Source organism: Theropithecus gelada, chromosome 10, assembly GCF_003255815.1.
Source record: "Theropithecus gelada isolate Dixy chromosome 10, Tgel_1.0, whole genome shotgun sequence".
In the NCBI taxonomy this organism is placed as follows: Eukaryota; Metazoa; Chordata; class Mammalia; order Primates; family Cercopithecidae; genus Theropithecus; species Theropithecus gelada.
The window spans coordinates 53,062,525-53,084,042 of record NC_037678.1 but is presented as its reverse complement, the minus strand read 5'-3'; the positions used below and the strand labels follow the sequence as shown (position 1 = coordinate 53,084,042).

The 21,518-nt window shown below is 45.7% G+C and overlaps 1 protein-coding gene across 1 annotated transcript in view; it reads right to left on the bottom strand.

Annotated features, from left to right (window-relative positions):
• Window positions 1-21,518, bottom strand: part of PTGIS (prostaglandin I2 synthase) — a 66,858-nt gene that overhangs the window by 5,897 nt on the left and 39,443 nt on the right. The window contains exons 6-8 of the mRNA XM_025400760.1: window positions 11,608-11,789; window positions 1,725-1,893; window positions 588-769 (exon numbers count right to left, since the gene is read on the bottom strand). Coding sequence (XP_025256545.1) covers window positions 588-769; window positions 1,725-1,893; window positions 11,608-11,789 — 533 coding nt within the window. The remainder of the gene's footprint in view (window positions 1-587; window positions 770-1,724; window positions 1,894-11,607; window positions 11,790-21,518) is intronic.

Below are 21,518 nucleotides of genomic sequence, written 5' to 3'. Positions count from 1 at the left end.
ACAGATGCATGAGTAGATGGGTAGATAGATGAATGAATGGATGGATGGGTGAGCATGTACTTTAGGGTCTGACACACAGTAAGCACCCAATCTGTTAGCAATCGTGAAAGTTTACTTCTTCTCAAAGTCTGGGGAGAGGGAAAAGTGTTGAGAAACTGACACTATAACATTCTGAAATAAGGAAAATGGCTCAGCTATCACAAAGCACTCAGTGTGAATGAACATCCCCCCATGTCCTAGGGTTCCTCAGAGACCCTTGAACATGAGGGGATCTGGGTCTGCCTCCAAGAGAAGCTGTGAAAAAAGGTAGGAGCCAGAGAGATATCAGAAGGCTGGGGAGAGAGTGGGGCCATCAGTATCTGCTTCTGCATGATCTCATTTAACCTTCCTATTAATCTTATGAGGCAGGTACTATGACGAGGTCCATTTCACAGGCGAGGAAGCAAACACAGAGAGGTGAAGCAATCTAGGCCATGTCACATAGCAAACAAAGAGCAGAGCCAGGCTGCCACTCAGATCTGGCTCATCCCAAAGTCACTGATTTTCCTCCCACAGACCCCATATGACCAGACGCCTCTGCCATTTACCTCTGGGTCTGTGTAGATTTCTGGGTCTCTCTGGGGGCTCAGGAAGGGGAAGAGGAGAAGGCGGTCACCACGTCGCAGGTTGAATTCTCGCCCATCTGCCATGGGCATGGCCAGGTCCACCACAACCTCGCGGGTGATGAAGGGGGCAGCTGTAAGCCTGAGGCTCTCACTCAGCACGCTGTCTGCATGGGGCAGGTGCAAGGAAGGGTCAGCAGGCTATCCCTTCACCTGCTCATATGCCACCCCCAACTCTTATTTTACAGAGGAAGATGAAGAGGCTCAGAGAGGGTGCCTGCCTCATCCACACAGTCACACAGCAAGGTGAAAAAGGACACATGATGACATGTGGTCTCTGTGGTCCCTCAGAGACCCTTGAACATGAGGGTATCCAGGTCTGATCCCAAGGTAAGTTGTGAGGGAAGGTGGGAGCTAGGGAGATACCAGAAGGCTGGGGAGAGAGTAGGGCCATCAATCTCTGTTCCTGCCTTCCCGGCATATATTTCTCTTCTGGAAACGGGCCCCTGGTTTTCCTCTAGGGTCCACCCCTCTCTCACTCTCAGGGGTTAGACTGCTGATTCTATGCTCAACTCCTGGGATGAGGCTGTGACTGGCCAATCACAGCATCCCTCTGAGCCCTGTGATTGGTTCAGGAGGGACACATGACCCAAAGAAAGCCAATGAGACACAGTCTTGGGACTCTTGGTGGGAACATTGTAAGAGATGCAGAGTCTCACAAAGCCAGGATGAAGTCAGCCTTGAGCTGCCAACAGCTACTGCCAGCCTGAGACTGGGGTCAACCCAGTGGGATGACAGGTGGAGAGGAACTGAGTAGTCCTGACAATATTGTTAAAGTGCCTAGATCCACCTGTGCCTGAAGCCAGTCCTTTGGACTTTTTCGTGACATGTCTCAAAGTACCTTTTCACCTCAGTCAATTGAAGTTAGGTTTTCTGTCACTTGACCCCTAGTTGAGACTGGAGTATGGAGATGCCAGGTGTGTGAAGATAGGAGGCTCAGGGAGACCCTAGGTTGGAGGACACTGATGGACTCTGGAAGACAGGAGCCCATGTTGGGGAGGACTTTGGGGGTCCATGATGATGCAGTCTTAGGGGCTATCTTGGAGGGTGTGACCATCTCACCAAGCACAGGCGTGCCATCTAGAACCTTCTGTGGGAGGGTGGTCATCTGCGAGACAGGCTGCTCTGCTTCCCAAAGGATACTCTCGAGCTCTCCGCGGACAGCAGCCAGGGCTTCAGGATTCTTGAGAAGGAAGAGCAGGAGCCAGAAAGCAGCGGGACCCATATTCCCCTGTAAGGAGAAGGGCCCCTGTTATGTCATTATGAGGGCAGAGCTGACTCGTCTCTGCCAGGGACACGGCCCGGGCCAAGACAGAGGGGCCAGTAGGCCCGGGCTCCCACTGCTGCCAAATACCCGGGAATGACTAGTGTCTATCTCCAGCCTCAGGACATGGCCAAAACTACTCTGTGGCCCAAAATACCTACTTCAGGGCCACTCATGGCATCCCTGACTGTGTGCAAAGTCACTAATTCTAGGTCACACAGGTAATCTTCATAGCTAATCAGCAAAACAGTGTCAGTAATAGGAACAGCGTGTATCAGTTAAGACTGTTCACATCTGAGAATGATCACATTGTTGGCCCCAGTTCTTCACCAATCCCAGAATCCCTGCTCCTTACCATGTGACTTTGCCGTTCCTCCATTCAAGGGCCAGAGTGTATTTCCCTGTCCTTTGAATTTATGCTCAGCCGTGGACTTGCTTTGGCCAATAGAATGAGGTGCAATTGAAGGAACAGGCACTCTACGCCTAAGCCGCGAGAAACTTTGTGTTTCCACTTGCCTGACAAGCCCACTGATCCCAAGAGAAGGATGAGAGACTCATGGACAGAGCTGAGCTGCCCCACTGAGCCAGACCCACAGTCCCGTGAGTTAAATAAATGCTGATGGGTGTATGCCACCGAGTTGCTGTGGATGTTTGTTAGGCAACAATAGCTAACTGGTGCGATATCTAAAGATTTGCTTCCAAATATAATCATTCTCGACGTGGTCTGGGATGCAAAAAGTTCTCTGTATGCTTTGTATCTTAAAATTCTTTGAGTCACTTGAAGAATAAATGTGTGTGTGTTGTGTACATATAAAACAAAGTCGCAATCATCATTGATGACTGAAAGCTATGAATAAAAATTATTTAAACTTTCCAATAGATAAGCACTTAGGAAAATGAGTGGAATTTCTTGCTTCAAGGCTTCAGTCTTAGCTGAACATTTTCATACACATTTTAGCTTCAGCTCTTTGGTATGTGGCTAAAATGTGTATATGGCACTCTTTAGTGATCCAGACATGGGTAGAATACCAACTAATCTCAATTTGGGGGAAGGTTTTTGTCTGCCATGACTATCCTATTCAATCATAATAATGGAATATTAAATCATCATTACATATCATGTTTACCCAGTAATTTCATTACAGACATAATTACACATGGGCAAAAGAACATATGCACAAAGATAATTATTGCAGTGTTAATGTAATAGAAAAAAGCTGGAAACAACCTCCATGTCTATCAATAGGAGATCAATGAGATAAATGAAGATCCATCCATTGGATGATGATGCAGGAAGTCATTAAAAAGAAGCCAGCTCTGTGTGTACTGATGTGGGACTGTAGCCAAGACACACAGAAGCATGCAAACAGCAAGGTGCAGGGTGGTGGCTCAGCATGCTGCCATTTGTGTGTTTGTTTAAAGAGAAATATACATGAAGAAGCACAGACCATCCCTTTTTTTGAGACAGGGTCTTGCTCTGTCACCCAGGCTGGAATGCAGTGGCACAATCATAGCTCACTGCAGCCTTGACCTCTTGGCTCAAGTGATCCTCCTGCCTTAGCCTCCCAAGGAGCTGGGGCCACAGGCACATGCTACCCAGCTAGGTTTTGTTGTTGTTGTTGTTGTTGTTGTTGTTGTTGTTGTTTTGGTAGAGATGGAGGTCTCCCTGTGTTTCCCAGGCTGATCTCAAACTCCTGACCTCGAGCAGTCCTCCTGCCACAGCCTCCCAAAGAAGCATAGACCATTGCTAAGAGACACCAGAAACTGGTAACTGAGGTTACCTTGGGACAGAAGCTGGGAAGACAAGAGGATAGGGAGGAAGGAGGCTGACTTTCCTTGCAAATACCCTTTTAAACTGTTCAAAATTTTTTAATGGACACACTAATTTTAAGTGAAACAGAAGGCACCCAGGCTGGAGTGCAGTGGCGTGATCGTGGCTCACTGCAACCTCCACCTCCTGGGCTCAAGTGATCCTCCTACCTCAGCCTCCCAAGTAGCTGATACAAGCATGCACCACCATGCCCGGCTAATCTTTCTATTTTTTGTAAAGATGAGGTCTCACTATGTTTCTCAGGCTGTATTCAAATGATTTCTATAGTGATGTACAATGTCATGAGAAATGCTCATGTTACAGTATTAAACCAAATAGAAGGTTAGATTAAAACAGCTGCATGATCTTAACCACGGAAGAAAAATGTACGGGGAAAAGCTGGAAAGAAATGCACCATAGCATCAATGATGGTGAGATGAATTGTGCCTTCCTCTTTAGTGCCCATGAGGCCATGAGGCCAGGAGGCACCACACTCCTCTGCTCAATACTTACATCATGTAGGTGCCATTATTAGGCCTTTTACTGAAAAGGAAAACGAAGTACTCCCTGGTTGCTACCCACTGCCCAGCATATAGTGGAGGCTCACTGATATTTGTCAAATAAACATCTGTGTACCTTTGGATCAGAGGTGGAGCTCCAAGACAGCCTGGGAGGTGGACTGGAAGATCCCTGGACTGAGACCAGGCAGAGGTGGGTTCAAATCCCAGCTCCCCACTTTCTGTGACTGTGGACAAGTCATGTCCCCTTTTGGGTCTCAACACTGGGGGTAACATTGCCACCTCCTGGGTGGTCGCAAGGGTCCAGTGAGGCTGAATGCAAGCAATCCCACACGTGTTGTGCCCAGAGTAGGTGCTCAGAAGTGGTTACCCCTCCCCAACTGGCCCCTCCCCTGGATTTGAGAACAAGTCAGTGGGGGCCTCAGGCCCTTTCTGAGAGTTCTGCCAGCACCTCAGGTCCAGCTGACACAGCGAGGTCACTTGCTGTCCATCACTTAAATAGCCAGGCGAATGTGGGTGATAAATAATTCAGCACTGGCTTAGCTCAGCGCCAAGGCCATTTTATCTGGCCCAGATGGTCAGATGGGGGCCACCGCTCATTAATTACCAAGCAGGAGTGGAACACATGGGCCCTTGGCTATCTCTGCTTGCAGGAAAAAGCTGTGGCAAGTTAGGGAGGTGACCAAGACTGCCTTCTACCCAACTGCACAGATGTGAGTGTGAGTGTGTGTGTGTGTGTGTGTGCACGCAACCATAAGAGATCCTGAATTTGCCACCCTGGAATTTGAGCTTTCACCCATGGAGACTTGCCTCCGTTTACTCAGGAAGACACTTCTCATTTGTCCTCATTCCCTCCTACTGCAGCCAAAGGCCATGACCCAGCAGTGCCACCCCCTGTTCTAGCTTTCCTGTGAATGGCGGCGGCAGACCTCTGGGGGGCACTGACTGCGGGCCAGACCACACCTTTGGCGATTCACATGCTCCTTCTTGTCGCCTCCTGACCACATGGCCCATCAGTGGGAGTAGGGGACTCCCACTGCCCGTGCCTGCCTGCATCCACTTCCTTGTCTGTGGGTAACAGCACGCCACTTTCCTTCGTAAAATCTAAGTCTGTGTAGGTCATCCAGGACTGACTCATCCTTCCAGACTTCAAGTGTGGGCATGGGACCCAGGCAGAGGTCCCATGAGTGATCCACGCAGAGGGGAGCATGTGACGTGGGCTGGGCCAGTGAGTATCAGGCTTGGGAGCTGTGCTAGAATTTAAGGGAAGGGAACCCTCCTCCATGGGATTGCTAAATTGCATGGAGCTGCTGGAGGCCATTGTAGCCACCCCCCAGGAGACCCTCTGAGGATGCAGCTCGGCAGAAGGGAGACCTGAGGGATGGGAGTCACTCTTTTATTCTTTTAATTTTTGTGATTTAAAAGATTCCAACGGAATAAAAGAATACCCCAAGTGTGATAATGATGTGTTAGTGTAGGTCGTAAATTGTAACAAATGTGCCACTCTGCTGAGGGACACTGGTGATGGAGAGGCAAGAGACTGGGAGAAGGCGGCTAAGGGGGGTCCTTGCACCTTTCCTTCAATTTTGCTGTGAACCTAAACCTGCTTTAAAAATAGAGTCTATTTAAAACAAACAAACAAAAGCCCTACGTGCAATGTGGGATTGTGGATTGGCTCCTGGAAGAGAAAAAGGATATTAGTAGAAAAACTGGGGCAACGTGAATGAAGTATGGAGTTTAGTTACTAGCAATGTCCCAGTGCTAATTTCTTAGCACTTGATGAATGTATTGTAGTTAAGTAACATTAGGGAAAGCTGGGTGAAGGGTATTTGGGAACTCCCTGTACTATCTTTGCAACTCTTTTATAATCTAAAATTATTTCAAGATAAAACTACTGAAGACAAACAAAAACAAAAACAAACCCAACCCTCTTTACAGATGGTGAAACTGAAGCCCAGAAAAGTGACTTGTTTGAGGTCACACAACTAGTTTAGTGGCAGAGCTGATACTCCACCCAAGTCTGTCTGACTCTCAATACTGTGGTTTTGCTTTTCACCCCGTTGTCAAATGCTTCAGGGATTCTTCTCGATGATCACTATCTCAGCGGAGCTATCTGCAGGCCCAGCAGCTCCCGTGGCCCCCTCCCCTACCTCTCAGGACCACCCAGGAGTTTCCAGGGATGTGTGGCTGTGGCTGCTGAGGATGTGATGGGGTGAAGGCCAAGCCAGATATGAGGAAGGAAGAGAAGGATCAGATGTGATGGATGGGGCTGAGGGACATCATGACAATCAATGGTTTCAGTCCTGGCATTGCCAGCATCAGTGGGCTCAGAGCTGGGAGGGAAACCTGTCCTGTGTTTGCAAACTCTCCTCCATCTGCCCCCCACCACCCCACCCCACCTTCCCTTACAGCCTCCTCTTCCCCCTGGCTGGACCTTAGGTCTCGGCCCACAGGGTCCTCCCTGGATGCCCGAGCCTCCCACTGCCCCGTCCATCACTCTCGATTCCAGGCTCAGGGCTTCTGGATTCATGAAGCTGTTGTGAGGATCCTATAAGATGATGTTTGCAAAGTGCTCAAGAGGATGCTTGGCCCAGGGTAAGTGCTCAGTATCTTTTGCGATTATTATTCCTGACTCATCATCTCCGACCTGACAGCAGCAATCACAGCTACCATTTTTCAGCCTCTCCGCAGCATCTGACCCAGCTTCCCATTACTGGCTCTCCCCCCACCTTCCTGGCCCCTCCTCCTTACCTTTCCCACCACTGGAGAGCCCCAGGGATGCCCCCTTCTTCACCCATCCTTGCCCGCAGTATCTCTTCCAGTCCTGAGGCTTTAAACTCCTCTATGCTGACAACTCCCAAGCCTGGACCTCAAACTTGAACTCCAGACTGTCTTCTCCAGGTGTCCACTCTCCCACCTCCATCTCAAATTCAACATACCCAAAGCCAAACCCCCAATCTTCTCCCTGAGACTTCCTCCTCCCGCCATCTTCCTCATCTGCCCATGGCTCTGCCACCCCTCCTGTCACTCAGGCCCAAGCCTGGAGTCATCCTTGATGGCCTCCCCCAAGGTCCCATCCAACAGTGGATCCTGTTGGCTTTACTGCGGAATATGTTCAGACTCTAACCACCCCTGACCCTGGCTCAGCAGCACCGTCTCTTGCCTGGATCCTGCAATGGCCTCCCCCCTGCTCTTCCTGCCTCTGCTTCCCCATCCCCTACAGTCTCTTGTCAGCACTGCAGCCAGAATGATCCCTCTAATGCGTTAAGACAGGCCAGGATTTTCCTCTGCTCATAGCCCTCAGCAGGCACCTGTCTCACTCAAAGTAAAAGCCAAAGCCCTCCCCGTGGCCTACAGGGACCTGTGTGGTCCTGCAGCTCTGCCTCCCCACCATGTCACCCTCAGTCCTGCCTCAGGGCCTTTGTACTTGCTGCTCCCTGCCCGGGAGCCTTCACTCTATATATTTACATGGTTCACCCCTCACTTCCTTCAGTCTCTGCTCAGATGTCACCTTTCAGTTAGGCCTTTCTGTGCCCGCCTTCCTGCTGCATCTCTTCTCTATAGAACACATTCCCTCTAAAACTTTTTTTTTTAAATTTGAGACAGAGTTTTTTTTTTTTTTTGGAGACGGAGTCTCTCTCGTCGCCCAGGCTGGAGTGCAGTGGCGCGATCTCGGCTCACTGCAACCTCTACCTCCTGGGTTCAAGTGATTCTCATTCCTCAGTCTCCTAAGTAGCTGGGATTACGGGCCTGTGCCACCATGCCTGACTAATTTTTGTATTTTTAGTAGAGTCAGGGTTTCACCATATTGGCCAGGCTGGTCTCAAACTCCTGATCTCAAGTGATCTGCCTGCCTCGGCCTCTCAAAGTGTTGAGATTACAAGAGTGAGCCACTGCGCCTGGCCTCTAATACATTTTAGATGCTTACTTGTTTGATTGTTTATTTATTTATTTATTTTTTAGACAGGATCTTACTATGACACCCACGATGGAGCGCAGTGGCACAATCATGGCTCATTTCAGCCTTGACCTCCTAGGTTCAAGCAATGCTCCTGCCTCAGCCTCCCAAGTAGCTGGGACTACAACTGTGCACCACCCCGCCCAGCTTTTCTACAAAAAAAAATAAGATTTTTTTTGGTAGAGATGGGGTCTTGCTATGTTGCCCAGACTGGTCTTGAACTCTGGGCCTCAAACGATGTTCCTGTCTAACCTCCCAAAGCACTGTGATTACAGCTTATGTGTTTCTAAATTGTCTATCTTCTCCCACCAGAATGCCAGCTCCCTAAAGGTACGGATTTTTGTCTGTTTTGCTCTCTGCTCTATCCCCAGCTTCTGGAATGGGGCCTGGTCCATGGCAGGCACTCTAAATATTTGCTGAAGATGTTTATTGAGCACTTGTTATCTGCAAGTCACAGTTACAAAGTTGCACATGTATTCCTGCCTCCTTTCATCTTCATAACCACATCTTAAAGCGAGTGCTACCATCTCCATTTTACAGATGAGTCAACTGAGGTGCTCAGAGGTTAAGTGACTGACTTGCCAGGAAGTGTCAAAGTCAGGATTCAAATCCAGGCAGGGAGGTCACAGAGCCTGTGCCAGAAACTTCTAGACCAAGTACCTTCTTGGCTCTGCCCCCAAAAGGCTCTTGAAAAGTTTTCCCACCTGCTTGAATTCTGGACGCTGTCAACGACTCAACCCCAGAGGACATCTTGTCCCCAGCTCCTGCCCAGCTCTCCTGACCCTGCCAAAGGCTGTTCCCTGGATTTTCTGCCACTCAAGCCCCTCGGCCAGCATCCAGTTTTGCTGACACAGGTCATTTCCACAAGGGTTCTGGGGACACTTTGGAGCTCCAAGTCATCTCTGCACATAAATATGTTATTAGGCACTGATGTGGGGGACAACTGCCAATTAATCCCAGCCCCCACCCCTTGCCAGTCTCTGCCTGCAAGGACAGTTAATGGCTCTGAGAGGAAACTAAAAATAAGCCGCAAGTCGATGGGAGAGGAATTACCCAGAAATGTCAGCCTGTACAACTGTCACTGTCGAAGTGGGGCCAAAAGAAAGATGGGAGGCTTGGGGAACAGGAAAGAGGACAGGATCCAGGCCTGGAGCCCTGCAGCATCAAAAGCCACCCTGTTTCTCTCACTCCAATAGCTGGTCCATGACCAAATCCACTGGCTCTGTCTTCCTGAAATTTCCAAAATCTATCCATGTCCTCATCACCTCCATGGCCACCACCTGACCCTGCCACCACCGTTTCCTCCTTGGTGCCCTGTTTTTGCTTTTGCCCCCAAGATCCTGTCCCTCCTCTGCTCAGAACTCTCCTAGGTCCCCATCTCACCCCCCCAAAAAAAAATCCCAAGTCCTCACTTATGAGGACCCACAAGGCCCTCAGTGACCTCTTCCCTCAGTCTCTTGCCCCCTTCCTCACTCTGCTTCAGCTGTGTGATCCAACTCTACTCTGCATGATCCAACCCCAGGGCCTTTGCACTTGCTATTTCCATTATTGGAAGCTTCTATCCCCACATCTTCTCCAAGTCTCTGAATCTAGCTTTCTTATCATCCAGGGCTCAGCTCGAATATCTCAGGGAGGCCTCCCTGACCACCCCGGCTAGAGCAGACCCGAAAGTCTTTCTATTCACAGCCCTGTTTCATACTCTAAATATCATCATCTAAAATCACCTTGTATATGTTTCCTTGACTCTCTGCTCCCTGTCCCCCTGACCCCCCAAATGGTAATCAACACAACACAGAATCTTTGAGGTCTATGGTAAGTACTCAGTGGATTTTTTTTAAAGAGGTGGGATCTCACTATGTTGCCCAGGCTCGTCTCAAACTCCTGGGTCCAAGCGATCCTCTTGCCTCACCCTCCCGAGTAGCTGGGATTACAGGTGCACACTACCATGCCCAGCTTCTTAATGGAACTTCTAAAAAATTATTCAAAATAACTGGTCTGCACACTTCAAAAAATGTAAAGGTCATGAGAAACAATGAAATGCACAGAAAATGTGACAGATTAAAGAAAACGGGTCAGGTGCAGTGGCTCACACCTGTAATCCCAGCACTTTGGGAGGCTGAGGCTGAGGCTGAGGCTGAGGCGGGCGGATCATGAGGTCAAAAGATCGAGACCATCCTGCCAACATGGTGAAACCCCATCTCTACTAAAAATACAAAAAAATTAGCTGAACGTGGTGCATGGTGGCACGAGCCTGTAGTCCCAGCTATTCAGGAGGCTGAGGCAGGAGAATCGCGTGAACTCAGGAGGCGGAGGTTGCAGTGAGATGAGATCATGGCACTGCACTCCAGCCTGGCGACAGAGTGAGACTCCATCTCCAGAAAAAAAAAAAGAAAACTGAAGAGTCAGAATGACTAAATGCAACATGTGATTCTGGATTAGATGCTGGACCAAGATGAACCAAAAAGGACATTATTGAGACAACTGGCCAAACTGGAATACAGACTGTTTATTAGATAATGATCATGTATCTGGGCTCATTATCCTGAAATTGGTTATTGTGCTGTGGTCATGCAGGGGATGTTCTTGCTTACACTCAAGCAATTAGGGATAAAAAACCATGATATCTGCAACTTATTCACAAATTATTTCAATAAAATAATCCCACTGGGGAAAAGAGAGCGTAAGAGAGAGACAGAGAGAAAGCAAAGGTGGTAAAATGTTTAAAATTGGGGAATCAAGGTGAAGCATATATAAGAGTTCATTAAACTATTAAACCTTTTTATAAATTTAACATTTTTCCAAATTAAAACAAAACAAAACAAAAAGAGGCTGGGCGTGGTGGCACACACCTGTAATCCCAGCACTTCCAGAGGCTGAGGCAGGCAGATCACTTGAGGTCAAGAGTTTGAGACTAGCCTGGCCAACATAGTGAAACCCCATTTCTACTAAAAATAGAAAAATTAGCCAGGCGTGGTGGCAGGCAACTGTAGTCCCAGCTACTTGGGAGGCTGAGGCATGAGAATCACTTGAACCCGGGAGATGGAGGTTGCAGTGAGCTGAGATCGAGCCACTGCACTCCAACCTGGACAACCAAGTGAGACTCTGTCTCAAAAGAAAAAAAAGAAAAGAATACTGAGTGAATTATTCTGTTCATCATGCTGTTTGACAGTAAAGGAAGTCAGGGAACGGGGGTGGGCAGTGGGTATGTGTGCACACACCCACACTCACATCAGCACACACTCACAAATGCACACCTACCTACACATGCACACACAGGTATAGTCATGTGCACCTGAATACGTGCACAGACATGCACACCCCCATGCACACATACACATTCATATCACAACCACACATGCACACCTGCACACACCCACTTGCACACTCACACCCACCTGTGTGGCCCACAGCTGCAGCACCAGGGCCCGTGCCTGCATCTCCTCTGACACACCCATCTCCTCCAAGTGCAGCAGGTAACTCTCCAGCCATTTGCTCCTGTGGGCCCGTGTGGCCAGCCTGGCTGGGGACAGCAGCTTCCACAGGCGACTTTTGACACTGCACATGTGGTCCTTGTCCCCTGCAGGGACAGAGCACAGAGAGTAGGGGTTAGAGATTCACCACCACACCCAGGGCTGACCGAGCATGACCTCCCATGAGGCCAAGGGTCTTCTGAATGTCACTCAGAAGACCCTTGAGGGTGGGGAGTTCCTGTGGGAAAGAAGCTGTAGGGACAGGCCCACAGCGGGAAGCTCTTTCGATACCGACTTGCTTATTATCTGTCTTACGCCCAGTAAAAAGAAGCAAGGGGTCTTGTCTCCTGCAGGTGGGATCCCAGTCTATTTCAATCACCTGTATGTCCCCAGCACCCGGCCCGTAGTAGGTGTTCAATAAATATGCATTGTATTAGTCTGTTTTCATGCTGCTGACAAAGACATACTCAAGACTGGGTAATTTTTTATATATATATATAAAAAAAAAGAGGTTTAATGGACTCACAATTCCATGTGGCTAGGGAGGCCTCATAACCATGGTGGAAGGTGAAAGGAACATCTTACATGGCGGCAAGCAAGACAAAACAAAAGCCAAGCAAAAGGAGAAACCACTTATAAAATCATCAGATCTCGTGAGACTTATTCACTATAAGGAGAACAGTATGGGGGAAACCACCCCCCACAATTCAATTATCTCCCACCAGGTCCCTCCCACAACACGTGGGAATTATGAGAGCTACAGTTCAAGATGAGATTTGGGTGGGGACACAGCCAAATCATATTATGTATTAAATAAATGGCATTTCTTTCCAGAGCAGGAGAAGGAACACTGAACACCGAACAGCATTCTCCCTCCCCAGGTCCAACTCCAGAGCAGTGCCAGCCCATGTGCATGAGGAGGAGGCCACTGTGAGCAGGCTCAGCACAACAGTGATCACAGAAAGACATCAGCAACAACCTAACTGACCATCCAGAGAGGGCAGATTGGGCTGGAGTCTCAAACTCAACTCACTCCAGAGAAGGCAGGCCAAGTAAAAGAGAGAGGAGGCCAGAAAGGGGCCATGGCACTTAGCCCACCGACCAGCACTCGGCAGGAGAGAGAAACACCCCAGCATGGCCAGAGGGCCTGTGCTTTCAAAGGAAGCTGAAAATTCAGACAATTATGTATAACCGTCTGATATTTTTTTAAGGTTAGCATCCAAGTAAAAAGTTTTTAATCACTGTGCTGACCACAGAAGCATCTCTGAAGGTCAATTTTGGCCCACAGATCACTAGCGTGCAGTCACCATTAAACAGACAATGGTGTGTTTATGTTCTGGAAAAACCATACAGCAGTGAAAGTGAATTAGTACATTTTACATACAGACACAGAGAGTTCCGAAGGGCAGACTGGTAAAAGAATAAAGCCGGGCACTGAAGAATGATACTATTTAGATATTGTTTTCTTTTCTCCTTCCTTTTAAAAAAAAATATTTTCATGAACCATACATGAGACTTAATATATATTGTTTTAAAGCTCCAAGGTAATGCTATTTATATGCACAGATATAAAGTTTAAAACAAAAATATAAAATATAAGATTTGGTATTCTCTGAAATCACCCCTTGGAAAACAGAGTCACCTTGGATTGCTCTGAAGTTTCAAAGTATTGGAAACTCCCTCACTGACTCTTCTGAACCACAAGCCGTGTTTCAGGAAGACTCGCCCCAGCACTGATTCTAAACCTGGCTGCACATCACAGGGCGTTTGAAAGGGTCAGAAATGTAGCCTATGTTTTTTTTTTTTTTTAAGTATTTTGGCTTCATTTTCAAATAATATGCTGAATATGTTTAACTTTTAGACTTCAACTTGAGCTCATTGTTTTACATTGAAATGAATGTCACCATTTTAGGTGACATTTCAATGTAAAGCAATAAGCTTACATGTTCAACTGAAATACATTATCTTCCTATGTGTCTCAACTTTTCAGGCTCTCTGAAGAATTACCTGGGAGCTCTTGAATCTCTGGATGCCCAGGTGCCAACCCCAGATTGATCATGTCAAAATCACGTGGGTGGGAACTGGGCATCCAGGGGTTTAGGTCTGCAGGGCACGGGTGTGTTAAAACCACCTCAGTTGATGCAAACTCTGGATGCTTCTAAGCATCATCTGATGGGATGGCTAAAAAAAGAGGCAAAGAAATTTAACACAGCTTTAGAAATAACTGGCATTCTTTGAAGTCTGACCACACGACTGCAATCTTGAATATCACTGTAAACACGGCGTTTACAGATGTCTTTAAAAAGTAAGGCAAGACCATTCTCTACTTTTCCCCTGTGCCTAGAGCAGTTCTGAGTACATAGGAGGCACTCAATATTTGCACAATAAATGAATAATTAAGCAAAAAAGCTAATGCAGTATGAAAAGACAGCTGACAGAATGTGAGAAAATATTTGCAAATAATATATCTGATAAGGGTCTAGCACCCAAAATATATAAAAGAACTCCTACAACTCAACAACAATAAAAAACAAACAACCTGTTTCAAAAATTGACAAAGGACTTGAATAGATATTTCTCCAAAGAAGAGCTACAAATGGCTGACAAACACATGAAAAGATGCTCAACACCATTAGTCATTAGAAAAATGCATATCAAAACCGCTGTGTGATACCATTCACAACCATGAGAATGACTACTATTTAAAACACAGAAAATAAGGGATGATGAGGATGTGGAGAAATTGAAACCCTTATGCATTGCTGGTGGGAATGTAAAATACTGCAGTTGCTATGAAAAAGAGTTTAGCAGTTCCTCAGAAAGTTAAAGAATTACCATATGATCCAGTAATTCTAGTTCTAGGTATATACGCCAAAGAACTGAAACCAGAGACTCAAACAGATACTCGTGCACCAATGTTCGTAGCAGCATTATTCACAGTAGCCAAAAGGCGGAAACAACCCAGGTGTTGGTTGATAGGTGACTGGATAAATAGAATGCAGTATATACACACAATGTATTCAGTCTTTAAAAGGCATGAAATTCTGACACATATGCCAGGCGTGGTGGCTCATGCCTGCAATCCTAGCACCTTGGGAGGCCAAGGTGGGCAGATTTCCTGAGCTCAAGAGTTAGAGACCAGCCTGGGCAACATGGTGAAACTCTGTCTCTACTAAAATACAAAAAAAAAAAAAAAAAAATTAGCCAGGCGTGGTGGCATGTACCTGTAATCCCAGGTACTCAGGAAACTGAGGCACAAGAATAGCTTGAACCCGGGAGGCGGAGATTGTAGTGAGCAACACTGCACTCCAGCCTGGGTGACAGAGCAAGACTCTGTCTCCAAAAAAAAAAAACAAAAGAAATAGATATTCTGACACATACTACAACATGGATGAACCTTGAAAATATTATGCTAAGCGAAATAAGCCAGACACAAAAGGACAAATATTGTATGATGCCACTTACATGAGATTCCTAGAACAGGAAATTCAGAGACAGAAAGTAGAATAGAAGATATATCGGGCTGGGAGGAAAGGTAGGTGGAGAATTTTGTTTAATGGGCATAAAGCTTTTGTTTAAAATAATGAAAAGTTTCTGGAAATAGATAATGGCATGGTTATACAACATTGTGAATGTATTTACTGCCACTGAATTGTACAATTAAAATGGTTAAAATAGTATATTTTATGTTATATATTATTTTAGCACAGTTTTTTTTTTTAAAGGTTTATGAAGGTCATTTGGCAAAAATGAGTCAAAGATAGTGTTGTATAACAAAGAATTTGGATTCCAGCCGGGCGCGGTGGCTCACGCCTGTAATCCCAATACTTTTGGGAGGCCAAGGTGGGCAGATCACCTGAGGTCAGGAGTTTGAAGCCAGCCTGGCCAACATGGTGAAACCCCATCTCTACTAAAAATACAAAAAAAGGCAGGGCGCGGTGGCTCAAGCCTGTAATCCCAGCACTTTGGGAGGCCGAGACGGGCGGATCACGAGGTCAGGAGATCGAGACCATCCTGGCTAACACGGTGAAACCCCGTCTCTACTAAAAAATACAAAAAACTAGCCGGGCGAGGTGGCGGGCGCCTGTAGTCCCAGCTACTCGGGAGGCTGAGGCGGGAGAATGGCGTAAACCCGGGAGGTGGAGCTTGCAGTGAGCTGAGATCCGGCCACTGCACTCCAGCCTGGGCCACAGAGCGAGACGCCGCCTCAAAAAAAAAAAAAAAGAAAAAAAAAATTAGCCGGGCGTGGTGGCGGGCAACTGTAATCCCAGTTACTTAGGAGGCTGAGGCAGGACAATCGCTTGAACCTGGGAGGTGGAGGTTGCAGTGAGCTGAGATAGAGCCACTGCACACCAGCCTGGGTGACAAAGCGATACTCAAAATACAAAAGAATTTGAATTCCAAGGTTTCAGTTACCCATGGTCAACGATGGTCCAAAAATACTAAATGAAAACTTCTGGACATAAACAGTCATAGGTTTTAAATTACATGCTGTTCTGAGTAGTGTGTTGAAATCTTGTGCCATCCTGCTCTGTCCTGCCTGGCAAAAAACACAGGATAAAAATATAGCAGTGGGCTGGGTGCAGTGGCTCACTCCTATAATCCCAGCACTTTGGGAGGCCAAGACGGGCAGATCACCCGAGGTCAGGAGTTCAAGACCAGCCTGGCCAATATGGCGAAACCCCACCTCTAACAAAAATACAAAAATACAAAAATTAGCCAGGCATGGTGGTGGGCACCTGTAGTCCCAGCTACTCAGGAGGCTGGGGCAGGAGAATCACTTGAACCCAGGAAGTGGAGGCTGCAGTGAGCAGAGATTGCACCACTGCACTCCAGCCTGGACAATAGCGCAAGATTCTCTCTCAAAAACAAAATTTTATATATATATATATATATATATATAGCAGTGATTGGATCACGAATCAAATCAGTTAACACTTGTATATCCCTTACAGCAGTGCAGAGGACACACTAAACCTTACCCGAGAGTTATCTATTGCTATGATATGTTGTTAGCACAAAGCAAAGTGCCAGCAACCACATGTTTATTAAGCATTTGTGGAAAAAAAGAAAAATAAGAATATAGTCACATTCACTTGCACTTGTCTGAAGGAACTCTAGAAGGATCCATTCGAAACTAATAAAACGAATCGATTATGAGCAGTGGAAATTGGTGGAAGGGGGTGTGACAAGAAAAGGAAGGAGACTTAACACTGTTATTAATTTTTTTCCAGCCTTACTGAGGTATAATTGACAAATGAAAATTCTTATTTAAGTTGTACAACATGATGTTTTGATACACATATACGGTGTGAAATGATTGCCACAATCAAGCTAATTAGCATATCCATCACCTCACGTAGTTACATGCACGCTCACATGTGCATGCATGGTGAGAACACTTAAGATCCACTCTCTTAGCAAATTTCAAGTATACAATACATCGTTACTAACTACTAATTCATCTTATAATCAAAGTTTATACCCTCAACTAACACCTCCTGAGCCCCGGTAACCACTATTCCACTGTTCCTCTGAATTCAACTTTCTTAGCTCCCACATACAAATGACATCTTGCAGTATTTGATTTTCTGTGTCTGGCTTATTTCACTTACAATAATGTCTTCCAGGTTCATCCATATTGTTACAAATGGCAGGATTTCTCCCTTTTTATGGCTGAATAACATTCTATCGTGTATTTACACACACAGCAGTCCTGTCTTATCCACAATATCACTTTCCAAGGTTTCCGTTACCCATGGTCAACCATGGTCCAAGAATATTAAATGAAAAACTCAAGACATAAACAATCCCTAAGTTTGAAATCGCATGCCAGTCTGCATAGCACGATGAACTCTTGTGCCATCCTGCTCCGTCTTGCCTAGGACGTGAATCATCCCTCTGTCCAGCGTATCCACGCTGCAGACCACACCTGCCCATTAGTCACTCAGGAGCCACCGTCTCAGTTATCACATCAACCGTCATGATATGGTAGGACTTGTGTTCAAGTAACCCTTATTTTGTTTTTATTACAGTATATTGTTATAATTGGTTTCATTTTATTACTATGTTGTTAATCCCCTACTGTGCCTCATTTATAAATTAAACTCTATCAGGGCCGGGGGTGGTGGCTCATGCCTGTAATCCCAGCACTTTGGGAGGCCAAGGCAGGCAGATGACCTGATGTCGGGAGTTCGAGACTAGCCTGATCAACATGGAGAAACCCCATCTCTACTAAAAATACAAAATTAGCCAGGTGTGGTCGTGCATGCCTGTAATCTCAGCTACTCGGGAGGCTGAGGAGGAGAATAGCTTGAACCTGGGAGGCGGAGGTTGTGGTGAGCCAAGATTGCACCATTGCACTCCAGCCTGGGTGGCAAGAGCAAAACTCCGTCTCAAAAAAAAAAAAAAAAAAAAATTAAATTCTGTCATAGTTCTCTACGTATAAGACAAAACAGTATATACAGGGTTCAGTACCACCCTTGGTTCCTGGCATCCACTGGGGGTCTTGGAACATATCCCCTGAGGTTGAGGGGGGCATTGTACCACTATCTCTGTATCTGTTCATCCACTGATGGACACTTAGTTTGTGTCTGTGTCTCAGCTGTTGTGAATAACGCTGCAATGAAATGGAGGTGCAAGATATCTCTTCAAGATAGTGAGTTCGTTTCCCTCGAATATATACCTAAAAGAGATTGCTGGATGATGTGGTAGCTCTATTTTTGATTTTGTAGGAACTTCCCTACTGTTCTCCATGATGGCTATACCAATTTACATTCCCACCAACAGTGCAAAAGAGTTCTCTTTTCTCCACATCCTTGCCAACACTTGTCATCTTTCGACATTTCTAACGGGTGTGTGGTGGTATCTCCTTGTGATTTTGATTTGCATTTTCCCGATGCGTAGTGATATTGAACACCTTATCATACCTGTTGCCATTTGTATGTCTTCTTCGGGAAAAATGCCTGTTCTGGTCCTTTGTTCATTTTGCAGTCAGGTTATTTGGATTTTTTTTTTTTTTTTTTTTTGAGGCGGAGTCGTGCTGTCACCAGGCTGGAGTGTGGTGGTGTGATCTCGGCTCACTGCAACCTCCACCTGCCGGGTTCAGGTAATTCTCCTGCCTCAGCCTCCGGAGTAGCTGGGACTACAAGCACGCACCACCATACCCAGCTAATTTTTATATTTTTTAGTAGAGACAGGGTTTCACCATGTTGGCCAGCATGGTCTCAATCTCTTGACCTCGTGATCCGAGCGCCTCGGCCTCCCAAAGTGCTGGGATTACAGGCATGAGCCACTGCGCCCGGCTGTTATTTGGATTTTTTGGTATTGAGTTGTATGAGTTCCTTATATATTTTGGATTTTAACTCCGTATCGGGTATGTGGTTTATAATCTACTTTATATTTTTAATGTTTAAACCATGTGAAATAATTTTTAAAATAAAATAATAGAAAATCTGGCAAACCCCCAAAAAATAATTTCCAGTGAAACATCACATACTGTAGAGATTCAAGGAGTCAGTGCATATGGGAGTGAGGAAGAGAAGATTCTGGAAAACTGAGCTTGGTGGCTCAACCTGGGGCCCTGCAGGTGAGCCTTGGGCAACAGAGTGGCCACAAGCCCCAGGGGGTTACGGAGCACTGAAATGGGGCTGGCTCAAATGCAGCCACATTTAATATAGGGTAGAGTAGACACTGGATTCCAGAATCAGCATGAGAAACAAAATGTAAAATACCTTATTAACAACATTTAACATTGGTTACATGCTGAAATACTAATAATGTTTTAGATATATTGGCTTAAATAAAATGTAGTATTAAAATAGATTTCACCTCTATTTTTTCTTTTTTAATGTGTCTAATATAAACTTTTAAATTACAAATGTGATTCCTATTATATGTCTATGTACAGCACTGTTCTAGAAGGATAACACCAAACTGATAGCAATAGTTACCTAGGGATAGATTTAGAGGGAATGTGGTCAAAAAGGAATTTTCCTTTTTGTAATATGCAATTTTTTTTTTTTTTACAAAAGTCAGGGGAGCCCAGTTAAGAGGCCCAGCTCTGTAGCAGAGTGCCTGACCTTGAACAAGTCACTTCATCTCTCAGCACCTCAGTTTTCTTGCCTGTAAATTGGGATAATAAAAGTACCCACCACAGAGGGTTATACATAGATCGAAGGTGTTAACATCTAAAGCACAGAGATGCCTGACACAGACCTAATAAGCAGCTATATTATTAAATAACAAATCTTACTGAATGTTAGCAGATTATTAGCCCAAGGAGAACATGTTCATGAATTGCTTCTATAATTAAGAAATAATAATAAATTGTGAAATACAGAGCACAAAGTTAGAAGACAGAGGGCACTGAAATCCCAGCTCTTTCCTTCCTAGCAAGATTACCTTGGCCAAGTCACTTTGCATCTCTGAGCCTCAATTTCCCCCATGTGTAAAATGGGCGCCAGCTAGCTCACAGAATGGTTAGGGGGATTCAGAAAGATCACACACAGAACACACTTGGTATCGGTAGAGGTTTGTAAAATGCTACTGGCTACATTCTCTCCATTATTATGAGGTATTTCTTATTGGTGCAATGACTTGATGCCATGAATCAGGGCTGCCAGGCCCACGGTGATTGGCAGCCCACCAATTTAAACCAGATTGGTGTATCTGGCTTAAATCCCAGAGTCCCCATGCTATGTAGCCTCGGCTGAGCCCCTGCCTGTCTCTGGACCTCAGTCTCCTCATCCAAAAAATGAGGATCCAGACTGGAGTACTTCTCAAGTTTTTTCTGGGAAACCCCTCTAGGCCCTCTAGATTTGGGGGCATAGTACAGAGAGGTCCCCAGGAGACACATGTCTTTAAAGTCTTGGGTTTTACCTTTGAAATGCATCAGAGAGTTTGCATCAGACTCTGATTCTTTGATATAAGAATGCCTTTTTCCTCAAAACAATGTTCAAATAAACAGCCCCCAAAATAATCCAGTAAAATAAATGTTCCAGACAGAAGTACTATGCTTAGCTTGGGGGCCTATTTAACTGTCCCCTGCCCTACTGTGTGAGAAACACCAGACTCAATGGTGTAAGTGTCCTCAAAGGATTAACTTTCTTTTAAAATATATTTATACTTTAAAAGTGAAGGAAGAATAATGTATGTATACAGAAAAAAATAAGAAAAATAGAGAGTCTAAGAATTCAAATCCACATATTGTAAAAAATTATTTTCTCTCCACCCCTTCTCAGCCTTCCCAAAGGCAAAAATCTATATATACTCCCACATTTTAAAAAATGGCCAGGTGTGGTGGCTTACACCTGTAATCCTAGCACTTTGGGAGGCTGAAGCAGGCAGATCACTTGAGGTCAGGAGTTCGAGACCAGCCTGGCCAACATGGCAAAACCCCATCTCTACTAAAAGTACAAAAACATTATCCAGGTGTGGTGGTGCATGCCTGTAATCCCAGCTACTCGGCAGACTGAGGCAGGAGAATTGCTTGAATCTGTATATATAGTGACATAGTATACCCTCTGCCTGCACCTTGCTCTTTTTTTTGTGACAGTAGATTTCATTCACTACCAGTATGTCCCACTCTGTTTTAGATGCATAGATGGCCTTTAGATGAATGCATAATTTATTTAGTCAGCCCTTACTGATGGACTTTAAATTGTTTCTAGCATTTGCAGTTAAAAGCAATGTGACAATGAATATGTTTGTGTACCTGTAGAAATGTGCAAGCATTTCTGTAGGATAAATTCCTAGAAGTGGAAGTACAGGATCAAAGGAATGTGCATTTTATTTTATGTTTCAGCAGGTTCTGCCAAAAGAGGCTGCAATGCTCC